This window comes from Centruroides vittatus, unplaced genomic scaffold (genome assembly GCF_030686945.1).
Source record: "Centruroides vittatus isolate TY-2023 unplaced genomic scaffold, ASM3068694v2 contig_799, whole genome shotgun sequence".
Taxonomy (NCBI): Eukaryota; Metazoa; Arthropoda; class Arachnida; order Scorpiones; family Buthidae; genus Centruroides; species Centruroides vittatus.
This window is the reverse complement of record NW_027122516.1, coordinates 1,402,659-1,425,620: the sequence shown is the minus strand read 5'-3', so window position 1 is coordinate 1,425,620 and position 22,962 is coordinate 1,402,659. Positions and strand designations below refer to the sequence as shown.

General features: G+C 29.5%; 1 protein-coding gene across 2 annotated transcripts in view; it reads right to left on the bottom strand.

The window, feature by feature from the left end:
• Positions 1 to 2,141: 2,141 nt before the first annotated feature.
• LOC136981880 (RING finger protein 11-like) overlaps positions 2,142 to 22,962 on the bottom strand; it is a 35,043-nt gene continuing 14,222 nt past the window's right edge. The window contains exons 2-3 of one of the 2 annotated variants that reach the window (XM_067278255.1): positions 13,099 to 13,256; positions 2,142 to 4,322 (exon numbers count right to left, since the gene is read on the bottom strand). In XM_067278255.1, the coding sequence (XP_067134356.1) occupies positions 4,151 to 4,322; positions 13,099 to 13,256 (330 nt within the window). In that variant the 3' untranslated portion in view covers positions 2,142 to 4,150. Of the gene's footprint in view, positions 4,323 to 13,098; positions 13,260 to 22,962 lie in introns of both variants that reach the window. The other variant, XM_067278254.1, reaches the window with a different exon arrangement.

Sequence of the window (22,962 nt, the reverse complement as noted above, 5' to 3'; positions counted from 1 at the left end):
CATCAGCTCCAAGGTGATCCAAGTATCTTCAGGGTTTTGGCATGATGCTTATTGAAACAGTGGGACGTTATAGCTTTATGTACAGTTTTGACTTGATATTTTTCTTGGGGAAATCCCTGTATCCTCATTCTTTTTTTAAGTGCAGTGTTTTTAAGTTCTGCACTGGTAGATTTAAGGGCCACACTGGTTATCTATGGTTCCTCACAATAGGGGGACAAATTTAAATTTTATTCTTACTACAGTAATGATTTTATGGAAGATTTTGCCCATAGGATAATGCACCACTGTACTGAAAAGGTTGACTTATACAAAATTAACTTTTCCAGTAGTATTATTTATTCACGATTATTCTTGCTCCACTAATTCGGTGGTCTTCAAACTTTCAATAAATCTAAATCTTCATGCTTTAGTATTATATTTAAATAACTATTTCTTTAAATTTTCTAAGCAATAAAAACAATGTTTTCTTGGTAGTTTATCCAAATTATACCTTTAGTGAAAAAATTAAAAAATTTGCAAAACAGTTTGAATACACGAAGGGTATAAATCATTGATCATTTTGTAAAGAATACAAACATTAGGATGATGCATACTTTTTGTTAAAAACAGAAAATGAAATAGAATGACTTCAAAAAAATTCAAAAACCATTTAATCTTCAAATAAATTTGAAAAAGCATCTATCATCTTTCCTATTTATATTTTTTCTAATCATTTTTTTTAAATGTTATTGGCTTTGTAGTTAATGTTAAAATGCTAACTCGCCAAACTTGACAATGACTTCTCGGAGCATGCCAATCCTGTATCTAGCAATATAAATCTGATTTCACAAAATTAAAAGAGAAGAGTATAAAGTTATTCATTACCTTCAGAAATTTATACAAAGTACACCCATTAATAAAATTATACATGTCTTAAATATAAGTAACATTTCTCCTCTACAGCCATACCTGTTATCTAAAATCTGATGCATTCCTAAATATAGATTTTGTCAAATACAATCAATTCTTTTAACTTGTTCCTAGTAGGGGTGGGTTCAGATGGACCTATTTCTCTAAATGACATTAAAGACACTGTATAAATCACATTTTTAGAATTTAGCACACTGTATTAAGCATTACAATTATAAGCATTTAGTGAGTCTATTAAAGGATATATTTGTAACAGTAACAATGAACAATCCATCTGGTGGTACTGTACAATTTTTTTTTTATAAATACATTTTGCAGGTTTATGAAAAATAGTACAGCAATGTATATATATATATATTGTACATATTTTATATTAAATTATTACTGTATAAACAGAACATACAAGTTTAGTCTTATTAAACTTACTGAACTATTGGTTTCTTTTAAACAAAATTTCATTGCACACTGTACAATTACAGGATATAATGAAAAAAAAAAAAGATGCTGGATACAGCAAGTGAGAAGTAGGGGGCAACTATGATATTTTTCACAAATGCACTTTGAATTAATTCATAACAGATTCTTCAATTTGGCTATTATAATGGGATACAAAAGAATATTTGTTATAGAGGGAATTCAGATACTGGAGTATAAATACACAATTAGAAATATAATCAATGTATGTAAGAGTAAAAACAAATGTGGTGAAAGATCCAGACAACATGAATCAGTATATCTTACCTTTTTTCATCATTTTATTCATTTAAAATGATTTAAAACAATCACATATGTAACTATACACAGAACTGGCCAATATAGAAGTGTGTATATGTATACATATTTAAAAAGAAATAAAATTTTATTACTTATTAAAATTGCATTTGTTTTTTGATAAAATAGAGAATCAATTTTATTTGGTAACTGTTTTTGATAGATTTGTATAGTTTTAATTAGCCACTGAATTTTTCACAAACTGGTTTAATTCTTTTCTGTAATCTCAATACTGTATATGCCTCACAACGGGAGCCATATATCATCTGTCAAAAATATGAGTGTTGCATCCTCTTGAAATTTTATATAATGGATTCCCATATATTTAATTATAATAATTAAAACACAGAGGAGCTGCAGTTTAGTCACAATTGGTTATATGCTTTAGGTAGATAAATTGATATACTTTAAGTGTAACATTAAAAAAAACCCACTATAATCAAACACAATACACACATACAAAAGATAGTTAATTATTTTTATTTTTTGTCTGTATTTGGATTTGTTTATACAATTTTATGGCTACATACAGAAAAGATACATATTCTCTCACCTTTAACCAGGTGTTCTACATGTATATTCATCACAGTTGTGGTACATTTAATTAAAACAAAAAGAATTTAATAAATCAAATTACACAGATTTAAACAGGACAGAATAGTCTGAAATATACCAAATGCAAATAAGAATTTTTCTTAAAAATACTCTGTTGTTATGAAGCACAAACATAGAATTTATCTGCACATATTTTAAAATAAATTTGGATGAACAAACTGGACATTTAAGATTGTCACAAAATACTAGATTCACTAATGCAATGTGACTATCTATATAAAAATTGTCTTACACAGTAAGCAGCATTTTATTAATGCAAACTTGTTAAATTATTTTTTTTATTTTATTATACAGCTAACTCGAATACTGCAAATTGTACTTCTATTATATCATTTTTTTTAAATATATAATTTTTTTTGAAGATTAACATCACTTTTAAACAGAGAAAATACAAAATTATTTGCTTGAAAGAAACATTTTCTCTATACAAAGCTTTTCCAAATTATGGATACACACTATACAGAATTTCAAAGATATGTATAAAAGTTCATTGGCATCTGTTGCAATGTGTAACTATTAAAATAAATTTAAATAGAATAATATACATTAAAAATAACCTTACATAATAATTATTAGGGATTAAAATTTGCAGAAAAGTTTAAAATACGTTTAACTAAACTACGTCACAGGAATAAAGTAAAATGCATGAAAAAAATAGCATTCTGTCCTTAAAACAAACAGCTGCCTACCAATTAAAATTCTAAGTATCATAGTCACAAAACTCTCTCTCATTGCACATCCCTTTTACTTATAATTTAATATATTATTTATATTATGACAAATTAGTAGTTTAGCAGTGCAATCTCATCTTAGCACCAGATATTGATTTTTGAGAACACGGCATTTTTCCCCCATAAAAATTTATAGATTAAACAGTATCAGAAATATATAATTCAATTGCAAAACAAACTGTATATTTTGAATTACCATTGTAGCTAAATTTTTGTTGTGACCAAAATTATTTATGAATTTATCAAAGATAATCTATTGTAAGATTCTTTAACTTTTTCTCTTATGGATTTAACAAATGGAAAAATTTATACATATATAATTTGGAAGAACTATATCAATTCTAATAATTTCAGGTACAAATAATTTACATATTTTTGATATTTACATTATATTAAACAGTATGGAAATAACTTAAAATCATTTTCTTTTTACAGGTATTTTAAAAATTATGAGAACTAACAGCAATTTTGCATGGTCACTCCAACAATGCAAAAACATTTCATTTTTTTTTAACATTCCAATACAGGGTAGGATATTGATTTAATAGGAATCTATTTTGAAACATATTTAGCAATGCTTGAATAAGAAGAAAATGGGATATAAGATAGCAGCATGAGTTTATGTCTATCCAGAGCAAGAATATATTTTTCTCCTAATATCAGATCTTTGCATCATTTAAATGGCTTTTAGGTTCTTTAACTGTATCCGTTGAAGTATTTTATCTATACATTAACAGTTTCTTCCACAAGGAAATTGTCCTCTTAAATGTACATAATTTAAAAATTGAAATTAAGATACTATATACCTCATTTTTACTGCAACAGTAACTGTTCCAATTTCTATTGTAGACAACCAACTGTGATCATTCCTTGTTTACGTTTGAAATATGTTCATATTTATCCACACAATAATACTTGAAGCAAATGCCTATCTTTTTTCCTTATTCAAGTCATCTTTTACAATTACTGTACATAATGTGTTTCAACCTCCTAAGAAATAAATTCATCAATGTTTCAATACTCAAAAAACTTAACTGGCCAGCAGTTGTTTCTTCATGCACACTAAACTTGAATTCACTCTAAAATGATTGATATTTTTAATATCACTTTTATAATTTTACTCATCAGTTGTTTTGGTAAGTGGCTAAAAGAGCAGCATCCACAGGTTCCATACAGGATGGACATATAAATGATCTCATCAGCCAATCGTCAATGCAGTCAGTGTGATAGATATGCATGCATGGCAAGAAACGTACAGGATCACCTATTATGAACTCGCCCATACAAATAACACATCTGAAAAATAAAAACTTTTTACATTAAGAAGTAATCATCCAGATTAGATGAATTGAATTATCTTTATTGATAAATTGTGACAAAACTCATTCAATAAAAATTTATTGAAAGTTACTTCTGTACTTTTAATTATACCCTCTGGACATTACAAATTATCTAAAAATTCAAGAGCAATAAGTCTACAATAGAATTATTTTGAAAGAATTAAAATATAAAAACTTTTTATTACTCCAACTAAACAAGTTTGTTATACTGTTTGATAGAATAAGGAAAAAATTTTTCTATAAAGTTATTCGTTGTTGATGTAGTTACCTTAAAAGTATAACTGACAAAAATCAAGTAAAATCAGTTGAGTTTTATAATAATCAAGGCTTAAAAAAGAAGCACACTATCATCGATACTATTAACTCAAAATTGAAATTCTGTCTGATACCAGGTGTCGGTAATCAATTTTTTTTTATACAGGATTATATGACCAACAAACTAAGTTGCATTGAGTTTTAAAATGAAGGCTTCAAATAAAGAATGAGACATGCATTTGATTCAAATGTATGCTTTTTGAACAATTTTGGAAATATTGTTTAAATGAAGAATAGACTTGTTTGATTTTTTCTTTGAGTGTTCTAGAAGCATAATGGTGATATGGAATTAGTTATCCAGAGTAGAAACCCAAGTGATCAAGAAACAGTAGATGAAGAGACAATCTTGTTTTAACAAAACATTTCCTAACACCAGGGCCGGCCATCGGGGGGGTGCGGCGGATGCTACGCACCGGGGCCCCGCGATTGAGGGGGCCCCAACATTATCAAGAATGCAGTATTTTTAGTAATTTTTCTGAAGTAATTAATGTATTAGCAAGAACAAAATCACGCTTTAAATAAACATGCATTAATATATGTTCGTGTTTGTAAATTTTTTTATTTTAGAAAAACATTTGGACCCAAATAGTTTCTTGCACCCGGGCCCCTTTATCGAGAAGGCCGGCCCTGCCTAACACTCAGAATTAAGAGTGTTTTCCTTAATGAATTGCAAGTGACTGAATGTCATGTTAATTACATAAACGTTCATGTTTAACTTCCTGAAGAAAAGGTGTTCAGGTTTTTGAATTTTCTCCTTTGAAGGTACTGTTCACCTCTGACAATTGTCATGGGGTTGGCAGTTTGAGTGTGCAATTGAGGATTCAAACCCATGCAGGAAAATACCAATAGATTTCCAGTCCACTGGGATTTCTGATCCCAGCACTGGTAATTATATATTTATACAGTATATTTTCTGAATAATGAACAATGAATTTTGGATGAGTGAGTAATACTGATAATTGAGACTTAATAAAAAAGGCATGCTATTATAAACTATTAACTGACTTTATTTTTGTCAATTAGTACTTTTCCTATTTTAATTTACATAAAAATATAGTAGTACTTAGATTAACATTATTATATTGTATACAATGGATATTATTTTTAATGAATTATGCAGAAAATTTTTAAAAAATTTCTTAAACAATTTCAATTGTTAAACTTAATTTTCAATTGATCCAACATTCATCCTTTGTTCAAAAGAAAGTTCAACAATGAGAAAAAAAGTCTGTAAAAGATCAGTAATACTTTGCAATTACTGAAAGACAAGTCACATTCTGGACAAACACAGGAGATTGATGATCTGGTGAGGCAGCATACCACTGAGGATGGTCTAATCAAAGATTTTCTAAACTGAGCTTTGCTCAGTCAATGATTTGCATGGTAAACACCCACAAAGTTTACATGAGCTTCAAGCAACAAGTGCTGCTATGTATGTTATGTGATTGTCAAGGTATCATTTGTTGTCATTACATGATGTTGGGCAAAACAATTGACAGTGACAGCTACTGCAATATGCTTGATAACCTAGCTGCAAGAATTGCTGAAACTTGCTTAGCATTAGTCAACCAGAAGGGAATTTTGTCCTATCTAGATAATGCTAAACCAGTAGGAAGACAATTTGCCACCTGCATTAGCTGGTCTGGGAACTTATTCACCCAATGTATTTGTCAAACCTTGTATCATATCAGATTTTTACCTCTATCTTGAGGAAACCGTGTTTTGTATTTTCGTTTCTTTTCTTTTCGAAGACACAATGTAGTGACGTAAACTTAAACACTGGGCGAATTTTTCATCCTTTTTATTCGGTTGGAACGCTTTTTTATTACATAACGCGTTTCGGGCCGATGCCCCTCTTCAGCCAACTAAACATTAAAAAGTGAGAGATGACTATATACAAATATTTAAAATAAATATCGTGACAGTATACATAATTAGTTTTTTAGAGGTTGTTACCTTCTAAATCCTGGTAAGAGCTTGTATACCGTTAAAAGCTGGTCCGTACCTCATTCGGTAGTTTAGACGGATGTAATAGTCCAAGGGTACGAATCTTGATAAAAATTCCATAAAAAAGGAAGGTTTAGTATCAGTCTGTAGAAGTATACGGGGTTATTCTTTCACAAATCATATTCGTGAAACCATACCTGAGATTCGTCTTCCGGTGTGTTGTCTAACACTGAGCTCGTACTCCTCCACCTCAACTGCGGAGCACGATCTATTTTTAATTTGCATATGTCTGGTCGTTCACGAATATGATTTGTGAAAGAATAACCCCGTATACTTCTACAGACTGATACTAAACCTTCCTTTTTTATGGAATTTTTATCAAGATTCGTACCCTTGGACTATTACATCCGTCTAAACTACCGAATGAGGTACGGACCAGCTTTTAACGGTATACAAGCTCTTACCAGGATTTAGAAGGTAACAACCTCTAAAAAACTAATTATGTATACTGTCACGATATTTATTTTAAATATTTGTATATAGTCATCTCTCACTTTTTAATGTTTAGTTGGCTGAAGAGGGGCATCGGCCCGAAACGCGTTATGTAATAAAAAAGCGTTCCAACCGAATAAAAAGGATGAAAAATTCGCCCAGTGTTTAAGTTTACGTCACTACATTGTGTCTTCAAAAGAAAAGAAAAGGGAGAGATTTTTACCTGTTTCAGTATCTGAAAAATCATCTTGATGATCAAATGCTGCTTGGACAGAAAGCTATATTAAAAAATTGCTTCACTTTCAAATAGCTGGTCAAATGCTGATACTGGGTCATTGCTAACAGGGATCATCATCCTGATTAAATTTTTGTATTATCTTTAAATTGATTAATTGAGGATCTTATTTTTCCAAACTGAGTAAATCGATGACAGATAGGAACCACAGAGCCAAATGGAAGTATGGTCATATATATATATATACAGAATTATTCAAAAAGAATAACTTATATATGCTTATAATATTGGTTATTGAATATTTAAAGCACAGTTTGCATCAAAATAAAGTAAAATTGCATAAGTTTGATCTTTTACATTACAATCCCTTTAATGTTCCATGTACAATTCCCCCTTGTATTCAATGGTCCACATCCAAATGATATTTTGATTCTCCCAATACTCACTCCAACTGATTGCTGCTTGTTCTTTCCACACTAGCTACAATTCAATTCTTTAACAGTCAGAGATCTTGGACAAAGGTGACATGTAGACAAAATGTATTATATTTGGGTTGGGGAAAAAGAAATCCATTATTTTTACATTTATTTTAAGACTTTATTTAACATGGTTCGGATTGTCCGATTTAGGTCAAATATGCACAGTTTTGTTTTATAATTTGTTGCCATTTTAAAGGTAACTTCATAATGCCTCTCTCATAGAAGCCCTGGTCCCTATTGGCAAAAAACTCAACTAAGCGATTTTCACAATCTTCTCTTGATGCCAATTTTTTATCACTAAGGAAGTTTTGCAATGATAAAAAAAATGGTAATTGCTTGGTGCCAGGTCTGGACTATAAGGTGGATGCATCAAAACTTCCCAACCGAGCTCCCGGAGTTTCTGGCGAGTCACTATAGACGTGTGTGACCTGGCGTTGTCCTGATGAAAAACAACACCTCTCCTGTTGGCCAATTCTGGCGGCTTCTGGTCAATCGCTAGCTTCCAGTTGTTTAATTGTTGACAGTAGAGGTCCGAATTTAATGTTTGACCATATGGAAGCAGCTCATAGTAGATGATTCCTTTACAGTCCCACCAAATGCACAGCAAAACCTTCCTGGCCATTATTCCTGGTTTGGCCACCGTTTTGAGCCGCTTCACTGCACTTTGACCATGCTCGTTTTCACACAATATTGTCATATGTGACCCATTTCTCATCCCCAGTCACCATCCATTTAAGAAATGGGTCGATTTCGTTCCATTTGGCCAAGGCTTTGCAGATGGAAATTCGATCCATCATGTTTTTTGCATCAATTCGTGTAGCACCCAAACATCAAGCTTCTTTTTGAATCCAGCTTTAAGCAGATAGTTTAAAACTGTTCTGTGGTCAATCTTTAGCTCATGGGCAATGCTACAACTGCTAACATGCTAGCCCATTTCAATCATTTCCATGATTCTATTGACATTTTTAATGACGGGCCTACCTATGCGAGGTGCATCTTTAACATCGAAATTACCAGAATGGAATCGAAACTAAAATTGTGCATAATTGGCTGTGACAGTATCGGAATCATAAACATCATTCACAATTTCAGCCGCCTGGCTTGCATTTTCGCCTTTGTCAAAGCAAAATTGTAAAACATACCAAATTTTCTCTTTGGTAACTTCCATCTTTTACACCCCATAACTCACAACTAAATCGACCAATCAAAAAACTGTAACAGAATTTTTTTTTAGTATGGAATGTCACTTTTCCAATGAGCACAAGTCTGAACTTGTTTGATCAACACTTTACGAGATATATATCACTACAGCCATCTAGCTACAAAATAATGGATTTCTTTTTCCCCAACCTATATAATCCCACCACAAAAAAGTTACATGGTGAAAGGTCCAGAGACATGGATGGCCAACAATTTGGAGCAAGGTCATCTGCTCTAGCAGGTCTCATCTCATCATCCAAAATTTCTGGACTTACTTAGAAAATACAGCAAAGTCCCATCTTACTAAATAGTAATAGTTTGTTTCTCTTGTTTAAAATGAAGAATCAGTGTTTTCTAGCATCTACAAATAAAAGTTCTAACTAGTCCTCTCAGAAAAAGTCCATACACCTTTGGCAAGAACATGTGCAGAAAATATACCTTCGGTGAATCCCATTGGCACTCAAATATTGTGTTTTCTGTGCTCCACATTTGTACATTGTGATGATTCATTATCAGTGAAAAGTTCCATTATCAGAAAAAAAACAGGAAGGACAAAAATGTATCACTACCTTCCTCTAGCATTTCTGTGCAAAAGTCATCTTATTTCCTTTGCCTGCAGGATGAAAAGCTTGCATTAACTGCAACTTATAGCTTTTCAGCATCAATCACCTTTGCAAAAAGGAATTACAAGAATTCTAGACTCAAAACTAACTTCTGCTGTGACATTTCCATTTTCATTCCTTACACTATCTAGCAACTGAAATGAAAATCTTTAACTGGGTAATTATCCAAACTTGTACAGTTCGCTTAACATTTGGTTTTCATCAAACAATAAGTTCGTGTTAAAACTTGAAGGTAAAATTTTGGTAATTACAAACTCTTACATTAAAAACAGATATTCTTTAATCTAATATGCAAGGCTATTCATAATCAAGTAATGCTTAATGATGCAGCACCTCATTCACTACCACTTTTTTTTTTTATTTAAAATACATTGTTGGTAATTTTATTAATGTGGACTTGAAAATATATTAAATGATATACCTAAGTATTTAAAATTTTAATTTTTAATAAATGTTTTTTTTTTTTTTTGGTTAAATATCTCATTTGATTAACCAATGTACTGTACATTATCAGGCAAAAATAACATTTACTTATAATCAACACTTACTTATATTGAAGTAAAAACTGAACAGCCATAGGGTTTCCTATTTAAACATACCTAAGTATGTTTTCAGTTTGAATATTGAAATAATGAAAAACTCAACTATAGAGTATACAAATTAAAACAGAATAAAATAAAATTTTGAAACTGCTTATTCATTTCTTTTTCTTTAAAAAATAAATGAACAGGCAGTTTTGAATTTTTATTTTTTCTTTTCATAAGTCAAAAAGCACATTGGAAGCATTAATATTTTCAATAAATGCTAACATGTCTAATTATTAGTGTCAAATTATTCAAAATCAAAACAAAAATTTCATAGCCAAATAAATGAGCATTTTGATATGATTCAGCAAATCTGTTTTCTATTTAGTGTTTTGAATTTTTGTTGTTAAAAACTTGTGTTTAATAGAGGAAAAAAATAATTTCATAATAAAATCTTAATTGCATAATTAGCTTTTAATAAATGAAAAGGAAAAACTGAATTACAGGTATCCTTTGTACAATAAAGAACTTCTACAACATGGTTTGAAAATTGGGGAGATCCTCCATTTTAAGTTTCAGGTTTTTAAGTACAAACTCTGTTATTTGATATTTTTTTTATTCAAGTAAGCATGCATGCTATCTCAAATTTGCCCAAAAATTTTAGAACATTGAAATTTTCTATTGCTTTCAGACTAAGACTTTTACTGTTTTATTTTTATAGATTAAACTTTGTATTTAGAAAAGTTTATTGAAACATATTTGGGTAAATGTTTCAGCCCTTTTCTAACCAGAGGTAAGTAATCATTCGTAAAAATACAAATGAAATACAGTAGTATTTTGATATTTAACTGTTCCCAACTCAAACAATTTCGTATTCGAACACAAATTCTGGAAAGTTAAAACATGAATGTATAAGCAAGCTCAGTACTTGACTGAACAAACATGACCTGCTAGAACAAATTTTCAGTTAATAGAATTTTTATTTTGCCATGCATAAATTTTATGGTAAAAATTTAGAGAGAGTATCTTGACCAGAAATATCAGCAACAACAAAAAAGCTTAGAAGACAACTGAGGGTTCTCTTTTTATAAAGTATTGTTAACTAAAATTAATATTAATGCATAATACAGTACTTTTAATCATGACTGTTAGTTAATTATTGATTGGAAATAATATTTATTAAAGAAAATCAATAATATACATCTCTCTTAGTAACAAAAAATAATAGTATACTTTTGTTAACTTTTGGAACCTAATCCTATGTTTTGTATTAGTCCTTTTTTCCATTTAGCACAGATTTGCATAACACACCACTTTTTTGGAATGTAACTAATTGTTTTATGAGGGATACCTGTATTTCATACATAAAGAAAAAAAAATATATCTATATAAAAGAATAAAAATCACCTTATTTACAAGGTTAATGTAACTATTAAAAAAATTTTTAAACTACTATATAGAAAAATTCGTAATGAAGTAAATGTACAGCAGAATAAAAACATTTAAATATATTCACTTTGTGAATTCTTTTATATATATATGTAAAGCCATATAAGTGTTTGATGTCTTATAAGTGTATGAAATACATTCACAAATTTGAATGTTTAGCAATCCTTTAGACACGTAATTTGATTATTAAAAAATGAACATAATATTGAATAAGAAGAATATTAGATAGCAATAAATATCAGCAATGAGGATTAAGAGATGACTAAGTCATAGGGGAAAATTACCATTAAGACAATGAAATAAAATCAAAAGAGGGAGGAGAATTCTGTAAAAAGTTAGCTATACATCATATGGATTGAAGAAAAATGTAAAAATGTTACAGATTGAGTTTGGACAAAGAAGTTAAAGTAAAATTTCAAAAATTAAACCCTATTGAGATGGACATTCGGAAACCATAATCTTTTTTATACTGCTCCGAGTTTAATAGTCATGTTTGTTTATCAGATTTGTTGCCTAGCAATTAGAAGATTAAGAGACAATTCGGTCTTAAAATTTGTACAGCAAAATTTCAAATACACAAGACTATTTAAATTTAATGAATCAAAGTAAAAAATGTAATTTACTGTAAATATACTTAAGAAAAAATATGTACTCCTTGTATTGTACTCCTGTTTGTGCTCCTATGAAACACACGACTGAATACTTAAAAGCTATTTAAATAATCTGATGTATCTATGGAGGACAAAAGATTTAGAAAAATAGAGTAAAGACTAGAAACAAAAACATAGTATATTATTTATCTATAAATTAAATATAAAATGAAAATACCTATAATGTATCAGTAAACCATATTTGACGAGACTATGTCCTGTCTCTAAAATCGCACTGCTGTCAATGGCTGCACACCTTAGAGGTATGAAGGAGTACTGTACATGTCAGGAGTTGCAATTTGGCACAGGGTATTTGGTGCCCAAATCATGCACACACAAAATAAACCAGACTTGTAGGTAGTCCGGGAACCAAGAACCAGGTCAAAAGAAAATACGAAAGGCTGAGACTTTCTACAAACGGGCACAGGTAGATTTGTGCAAGATTTGTGCATGCGTTGTTCACACTCTGAGACAGTCTCATCCCAAGAATGGCTTTGCCATTTTACTTGTTTATGTATATGAATGTTATACATATTATTCTAGGCCAATAAATGCAAGAGTTCAGTTAAATTTTTAAATGTGTATTTGGTTTTGTAAAAAAAAAAAAGCATCTGAAAGTTTAAACAATATCTAAATAAAAAAACCTAATAATTATACTCAAAATAAAAGTGAGAGAAAATAAAAATAATAATGAAAATAATAAGTTATATGTAAATTAAAATTTAAGATGCAGGTTGTTAAAACTGATCCAATGTAATTTTTATAAGTAAAATGAAAATTTAAATAAGAAAATTTTGTTATATTATAAATTCTCTTACTCTCTGTTCTTCTTGCTTCCATCATAAATACCAGTTGGAAGATGATGAATAAGACCAATTCTTTTGGCAATTTTAACTTGTTCCTCTTCAGTCAACTGTGAAGCTGGTCGACTCACATTAGGTGATGGATAATAAACAGGCACAGTTACAGCCGATTCCTGCTAAAAGTTTTTAACTTTCAACTTTGTTTTCAATTATCAAATCTTTGCATTAACTATAAATGAGTTTAATAAATCTGAATAAAATTATAATTCTATCCAAATATCAAATTATTAAAGTGAAGAGAGCAGGAAAAAAAAAATGTGAAAATAAAAAACAACTCATTTCATATACATAATCTTTAACCAATCAACAAACAGACATTACATAATATAAAATAACTTTAGATTATGCTTTACATTTTAAAGAGGTTCAAGAGCCTAATCTAAATCTAATTACACACTTTATGAAATAATTAAGACTTATCTTTCATATTAAGCAAGATGAAATGATTTCATAAATTATACAAAAAATTAAAAATGCCTAGATTTATATTATATTTAAACCATTTTATTAGTAACTACAAATATTTTCAGTTTCATATATAACCATCTGCAATTTCATTTTACTTTTATCACTATGCCAAAGAAGCCTATTTATAAATATTACTTTGAATAGATAGATATTGAATTATGCATAGGATTAAATTTTAAATAAAATTATTCCAACAATTTGATTAACATTAAAATTTTTAAAATTGGATTAACAAGTTGATACAGCTCAACCATCAAAATTATACTGATATTTCTATAAGCATTTTTAATAAAACTTTAAAATTAGATAAAATAACAATAGATGTATGAAAATGGCAAATATTTTTATAACTTTAGAATCAATTTTATATTAAAAATCAATACAACATATGAAATCTGCAATTACCTTCATTTGGAAAAAAAAATTAGTGACCTTGTCTTAAATAATTGCAACTTTCGAATGAACTGCATTAAACAAAATATCCAGTTTTTATTGGGAATTTAGTATATATACCTCAATGTTCTATTTCAATTTAAGATCATTAACATACCAGTATGATGTTAATATTTGAATATATTTTTTTTATAAAAAAAATATTGAAATTAAAATTTATATAAAAACTGATAATTATCAATTTTAATAAAAAAACTTTTAGGAAAAACTAATACCCGGAGGTATTTTCATCTACAATATATTCTTAAAGATTATATATAAAGTTTTTGGAATTTATCGTAAGATTTTCTCATTTATACGATCAGTATATATAAACACACAAAAATTGTCTAAACAAAAACTAATAATTAAAAATATTTTTGTATAAAATAGACAAATATATTTATTTAATGTCTTCAAATTTGAAGACATTAATTGATACTAAACACAAAATTCAAAGTTTTTAGGGCCAAAAATATATAATTTTTTATATATATTAGTATAGCTGATAACTTTTTAAATATAATTTTATGTAAAGTATTTTTAAAAAAAATTAAATATAATTAGAAAAATCCATGCCATTGTGAGTTATGAAAAACAATTTTCATACTAACTGAAATAAATCTGATGTTAAATTATCATAAAATCATAAAAAAAGCTATTAAATCTGAAATCTTTCCAACCAAGGTTATTACAAACAAAATTATATAGGTACAGTACATATATTTAAACTTTCACAAGATTGTATAAAAATATATATTGCCAGTAACTTGCATTTACATACTAAAAACATTTCTATGAAGGTTGATGACATTATTCAAAGTCAAAAATACTTTAAAATACAAGTAGCAGAGCATCTTATCAAACAAAGTTCTCTACAGCAAATATCAACTAAAACCGTTTTGTAAAAGAATACAAAAATGTTAACCATCACACATTTTAAAAACCAGTTTACTAAGCTTTTAATAAAAAGTACATGGCCTAGAGAATTGTACGGATTGTATTGTTAATAGAGGAGCATTGATATGAAAAGCAGTTTTTCCTGATAAGTTATAAGTAATGTTGTTTGACCACACCCAGTAATACCTAAACTAACTAAAAAAGCTATGCACAATAACCTAGGTTTGTAAGTATGTTAGCATGTTAAATTGTTTTGCAGAAATGACTGAATTCTCCTCTCTCTTCAACACACACACACAGTACTAAAATTTTAATAAAAAAGTGAATTGGTATCTTTTTAATTATGTTGTGGAAAAACCAAAAAAACTTGAAAATAAATTTTTCTTCATGTCCTCAAAACATTGTTAATGAATAGAATGCTCTAATTTGATTTACAAAAAAAAGTCAAAGAATATTCCTAATTCTTTCAATTATATAAGACCACTACTTAAAAATAAATAAAGGCTACACATGCCAAAAAACTTTCTAAAATTGATAATTAGGAATCATCTAGTAATTAGAAATAGTTATTAAAAATTCAAATTTAAATAGAAGCACTGTACATAATGTATAAATCTACATTTTTATTTAAATGAAAGATTATTGTACACTGGAAACTAATTAAAAACAGACAGGTGAATTTGATGATATTTCTATAAAAATATAAGAATCAATTTTTAGATTGTTAATAAAAAATTACAGTAATACCATTTTATTCATATTTTATTTTTTTATTAATTATTTAAATTCTTAATCTTTTATAGAAGGTGAAATTCTTTAATTATAGTTTTACATTTTTGAACTTATTAAATCCTGAAGCTGGGACTATCTTGTAAACATGAAAATTTACATCCTCCTCTCAATTTTCAGCATTCACTGTTTAAAGAAACATACATTTTGGCTACATTCAATGGCCTGCGTCAGGTTAAGCAGATTCTATGTCTAACATCTATAGAACCTGCTACAGATGTTAAGTTTTCGTGTTTATATTTTATACCCTAAAAATACTATATACATAAAGCTGTAATTTCAATTTTAGACAACTTAGCCTATGATATTTCATCACTATAGCAAATATTGAAATATTTAAATTGTTTCTTTTTATATTTTGAACTGTCTTTTTCAAAGTAAAATAAATAAATATATATATTTATATATATATATATATATATACACATGCACTATGAAATTCTGTAGCACAATAGATCTCAGAGGAACATTTATGTGCAGGTACTTATGCTCCCTGGTGCATCATTTATGAGCTATGCAACCTACCAGAAGCATATTATGCATATTGAGTGAAGTGGCAAAGATGTTCCCTTTCTTTTTTTTTTTGGCATATCATACATATGCTTGATTACTTACCCAATTAAACTGCCATCACACAGTTCAATTGGATAAGTAATCAAGGATATGTATGATTTAAGTGAACTCATGTTGATGTGTTACAGGGAGGTTAGGGAAATGAATGGAAAGCATCCACATCTACCAACAGTAATTTCCATAGACAACATCCACACCCCACAAATATCTGCTCGATTAAATCAATACCTTAACTCCAGTTTAATTTTACACATAATAAACTTCTTAATAGTTATAGCCTGGAACAGGATATAACTAATGTTAAATTAATGCCTTTGTTCATCTCAGATCTATTATGCTGCAGAGATCCCAAATAACCCTACATATGCAACAATATGAGAAACTAAATTTAATAGCTAAATAGAGAAAAATAGCTGTTATTTGCTGTATAACTTTATACACTTTATGTACTGTTAGAGACTTATATAAAGCTAAATATCTAAATACTTTTCTACGAAATAAAAGTTAGGGAAATATAGAGATGCTCCTTATATTTTGCCAGATGATTTTCTTACTTGTTTCTGATGACAAAATTGAAATTAAGAAAAATCTACAAAATGTCTAATACAGCAGTTCCCGAGCTTTTTTTGATTCTCAGCACCCTTGCTAAATTCAGATTTTCTCAAGGTTCCCCCATGTCCAACTAACAAGTATAATTTGAGAAATAGCCCTAATTCTTTAATTAAAAAGATATTGATGTTAAATAAAAAAGAAAATATATATTTAAAGTAACAAAAAAATGTAATTGAACAAATTCAATTAATTATATAATTAGTGGGATGGATGAGCCTGTTGATCACTGCACATTTTGTCAAACCTTGGAATCAAACTGGACACAGCCACCTTCAATTCCTTCTCCACATTGATTTTCATGTAATGCTTAGTTTTTATCACAGCGACAAACTCAGTTTTGTACAAATAACAAGTCGCAAATGAAATTAAGATTCTCTGAGCAGTATCATTCAAAAGGGTTATTCATCTTTTAATGATATCCAAAGTTCAATTAAATCCATGCTGTTAAATTTTGTTTTCAATGTATTGTTGCAAGACAACTCTAAGATTCTCTTCTGCAGTAGTAAATTCAGATGGAGCACTGGCATTAAATAAATATTGATAAATTTGCAAGGATTCAAGATCATCATTTTGAAAAAATATTTCTGAAACCAGGTGATAAGTTGTAATAAATGTTCTTCAAAAGTGGATTTCATATCCCGAGAAATCTACTCCACTGGAGGTAAAAATGTTGCAACAAGGAAAACCATTCTTTTCCTCAGTCTTCATTTATTTTTCTTTTCCATAGTTTTAATTTTTTTTAAAATAGCTGAAATTTTCTAAAATAGACTTTAGAAGGTGCATGTTGCTTCCCTGCAGGGAGAGAGATTCAGAGCATTCAGCTTTTCAAAAATATCACATAAGTATGCTAGTTTTACCAAAAAATCTTCAAAGTTTTTGGTCTTCCTCTAAATATAAATTTCTTGTCGCAGTTCAAACATATGAGACAAAACATTACCATGAGAGAGCCATTGTGAAGTGCTGTAGTACAACAAAGGTGTGTGCTCAGATCACACATCCTCACATAGTTTCTTGAAAAATCTTGCCTTCAATGGCCAAATTTTTATAAAATTTACTACATATTCTAAGGCCTGGTTCAATGTAGGACTCATATTTTGATGTGAGTGCTTCCTTGTGAATAACACAATGGGTTCTCAGTGCATCAGGGTCTTTGCTTCGAAAAAGTGCTTGCAATCCTCCATAACATCTGGACATAAAACAAGCACCATCAGTAAAGATACCAATGCATTTAGTCCACTCCAAATTATTTTCAGAAATAAAAATATCAAGGATCTCTAACAAGTCATGAGCACCAACAATGATACTTTTACAAAACAGTCTTCTACAATGTTATCATCATCTATAAACTGTACATAGATAATAATTATGATTTGCTGGGTCCTCATCCAGCTGCAACCCAATAACTGAACATTGGAGGTCCTTTGCTGTGTGCTGTATTCTGCAACTGATATAGTGTTATTGGACAAAGGCACTTTTGAAAGCTGCAGACCCACCAATCATAATGTTCACCATATCTACAGCAGCTGGTAGAATAAGTTTTTCTGTGATAGTATGAGGCTTTTTACATTTTGCAATTCTACGTGCCACCTTTATTACTGAGTTAATGATTTGCATCAGGTCTGCTGGATGTTGCATTTTATCACATTGAATTGAAAGTGGAAGTAAAATTATGAAAATTTTATATTTTGCAGCTTTCTTACAGGGGCACAGTGGCACACACTTTGGGAACTGCTGGTCTAATATATAAAATAAGTAAAACTTTCATACAAGATTCAAGAGAATCTTAAACTATGTATTTAATTTCAATCAACATTATATTTTTTAAAATAATTCATTGCACAAACTATTATAATATGTTAGAAAAACAGTGATTTTAATATTTTGTAGAGTAGATAAAACATTAAAAGTTATTAGCCATTCTCTAATTCAATGTCATAAGAAAAATGTTAGTTTGGAAGTAAATGCTTCCACAACAACAACAACTGTTTCTGAATTAGATGTCAGACCAGCTGTTTCCAAGCTTTTTGATCTGCATATTCTTTGGCAGCCCATTTTCCTAAGTTTAATTTCCCATTTCCTCTAAGTCTTATTTTGCATGTTCATCAAACAGCAGCATCTTGGTCAATTATACAGCACTGCACAATTACATATAAAAAAGTTTTTCTAAATTGAAAAGCATTGAAGGAAAGACAAAATTTAAATAAAAAATATAATTTTTTTTTAATTATAACAGCAATAAGTGCCATGACATCGCCAAAGGCCTCAACACAGAATCCAAATATTTTTATAGTTTAACCACCATTACTACTTTTTCATGTACCCCCTAAACCACCAAGTGTGTACCCCTGGTTGGGAATAACTGTATTAAAGTACCTATATTCATGCCCTATATGATATTTAAGTGAAATTTATTACTTATTTACATAATTTACATAAATATAATATAATACTGATTCTGAAAAGTATCATTAAAACATATATTGGATTTATTTAGATTTATGTACAATTAGTCATCTCAATATCAATGACAAATATCTACAATGATATTCAAATGAATTATATTAATTTTAGATTTCTCTCAAATCTGATTTCTTTATAATCTATGTATAAAATTACCATTTTATTTAAAAAAAAACCCTTATACATTGAATAAGATATATCTTCAGAAGAGCCTTAGTTTTAGATTCCATTCTCATTATTTTGGTATTATTAAAAATTAATAAATACCATAACTTACCTAAGAGGAAATCAGCAGAGTGCCACTGAACTCTGATGAAATATTAAACATATGAAAATAGAGGAATCTCTTAAGTAGCCTAGATAACAGTAAAATAAGATATTTAACACTAATATTAAATAAGAATCCAATATCAGCAACAATTAAATTCTTCATATTTTTTGAGATATAGCTATGATTACAAACTATTACTTTACAATTATTCTTATGATACTTTTATTAATTTTATCATCTGACTCTTCAAACCCTTTAAGTTTAACTTACATTGTTTAAAAATTACCACAACCTTCACAAACTTAAATTGTCATCATCAAGTCAGCTATTAAATATTTAACTGAAGTAGAATATTATGAAATGGAAAGGAAAATCCTATATTTTATGTATTAAACAGATAAATTATGCACAAATTGAAAAATTACACATTTTATTAGAAGAGATTCTAAGCCAACAAAATGATGCAAAACTTAATTTTTAGAAACATGCATATTCAAGAATTACATTAATCACAACACACTAACTAGAGTAGACAATAGCATACATGAGCAGGTAGCTAAGCTCTTCATATCAATTCTTTATCACTCAGTATTTAAAGTCAATCTTTTACACAGGAATTTCCAAACATACAGGGGGGCCAGCAAAAATAAGTATACAGTTGAGAATCTGAGAAATACAAATGTTGTGTTCATTATTATTATTTTTTAAACTCAGTTTCGCATTCCTTGTGATTTAATTTGTACATAAAAATAAATGTTTTTTCTTCCTATTTTCTCCCTGTATGTTTTTTCCATAACAACTGTATTTGCACCTCCCTGTAGATAACAATGTTGAGTTAATAAATAAATAGATAGATTTAAAAAATTGATCCAAAAAGCTACCAATTGGATGAAGTTTACTTTATGACTTCAGCATGATTAAGTTTTAGAACAATTATGAAATATTCTTTACTTCACAGCTGGGTGTATAGGTAGACACTGGGTATCTTTATCATCACTCTTTATTCAGGAAAAAAGGTACATGTAATTTACCATTATATAAAAAAATTTTGTACTATGAAAAATACATGTTCATATTCTATTATGTAACCAACAGTAGAGGGGAATATGCCCAAAATGCATATCAGTGCATAAGATATTCCTGAATAAAGCACGATGTTAAAAGATGCCCAGTGTCTACCTATGCACCTAGTTGTGAAGTAAAAGAATACACTCAAACCTGTTTTTGTGCGATCTGTTTTGTGCGATTTTTTGTGTGCGGTATATGAATTTCAATCAAATTGGTATACTGCACAAAAATAATTGCACAAAACACATTGCACGTGTAAAAAATCGTAAAAAAAAGACCGCACAAAAACAGGTTTGAGTGTAAAAGATTTATATGGTATCATTTTAAGCTTCTTTTTATGCCTTAGTGAATTTAATCACAACCAGTGGCATGCTGTCATTGGAAATGGTGGAAGTGCCACTTCCCTTGTATTTTCCCAAAAATAAATACATATTGTGCAATTATTTTCATATAATTAAAATTAATATTTTATTATAACTGCATTATGTATCTTATTACAAATTTCTATACTACATGTGAAAAAAACGATAAGATTGCTATTGTATATTCAAATATTAGTGTGGAATGGAAGCGCTGTATTGTCAGCTTCCAAACAGCTAGATTATACTCATTCGCGCATGCGCTTTGCAGAGCACCAACCTCACCCAGTTTAGCTGGTGGAAGCTACACATGTATAACGCTTCCAATGGTTCTATCCAGGACCGGTTCTTGGCTGTTATCTGCCTGCCTGCTAGATATTTGGCCGCCCCCACCCCATTAAGTGAATCACAAGTAGATTTATAACTTAACTCAACCGATAGAAATTTACTGGTATGTTTTTATGATAGTTCTGTATAGTTGACAGGAGTTAAAAAAATCCATTAAAATATTTGATATTTTTATTCTGCTCTCCCATCTTATAGTACTTAAACCAGTTAACATCTGTAAGTTAAACTTATGTTAAACTAGTGATATTACGATTTTGTATGTCCCATCTATAAGGGTACCAGTGGCGTGCCGTCATTGGAAGCGATGGAAGCGCCGATTCCACTTTCCAATGACCTTCCCTTGTATTTTATAAAATATAAATTTTCATATTTTAACGTACTTTGCATTAATTAAAATTAATATTTTATTATAACTGCATTATGTATCTTTTACAAATTTCTATACTACGTGTGAAAAAAAACGATAAGATTGCTATTGTATGTTCGAATAAGTCAGTGGCGGAAGGAGTGTCGAAACCGGGTCAGTTTCCAATCAGCCAGATTATATAGGCATTGTCACATGCGGTTTACGGAGCACCAACCTCACCCGGTTTAGCTGGTAGAAGCGACACACGCGTAAAGCGTCCAACTCTATGTCCCGGAGCGGTTGTGGGCTGTTAGCTGCCTGCTAGATATTCGGCCACCCTCGCCTGATTATGTGAATCATGAGCAGACTAGATCAACAGCGGACAACCCCCGGCCCGCGGGCCAGCTACGGCTGGCGAAAAGTTTCTATCCAGCCCGCGAGATCTTTAATAATTAGTTATTTTTCCAATTTAATAATCTAATACTTATTTTTCCAATTCTTTGTAATTTTCGAAAACGATAAGAGAAATAAATGTAGTAATTAACTTTTTATTTATTTATTTCATATTTGCAGACTAAAAAAATTACGAGTCACAAGAAAGCGTCAATTAACTACTACGGCCCGCGGAAAAAAAACGTAAAATTTATTCTGGCCCATGTTATAAAAAAGGTTGCCCACGCTAGACTAGATTTATAACTTAACCCAACTGATAGGAATTTACTGGCATGTTTTTATGATAGTTCTGTATAGTTGACAGGAGTTTAAAAAAAATCCATTAAAATATTTGATATATTTATTCTGCGTTTATTCTGCTCTCCCATCTTATATTACTTACGGATTTCAATGTTAAACCGGTGATATTACGATTTAGTATGTCCCATCTGTAAAGGGATGCAGAAAAAACGTGTACAATTCTAGTAGTGTTAAAAAATTAATTGTTACTTTGGCAGCATCATTTACAACCAAATTTAATGAATGAGACGTACAGGGTACAGAAAAAAGCTCTAGAATTTATTTTCCTTAAATTTACGATTTATGTATCGGTTGTCATAAAAATTTCTTTCCACTTCTTTCCCAAGACTACAGATATTAGAGTACAAAGTAACCAGTTTCGACTTATTTCTATTTAAGAAGTAGTTAAATAATTAAGCGATTAGGGAATTAGAAACATAAATAAAACCCCAATGAAAGAG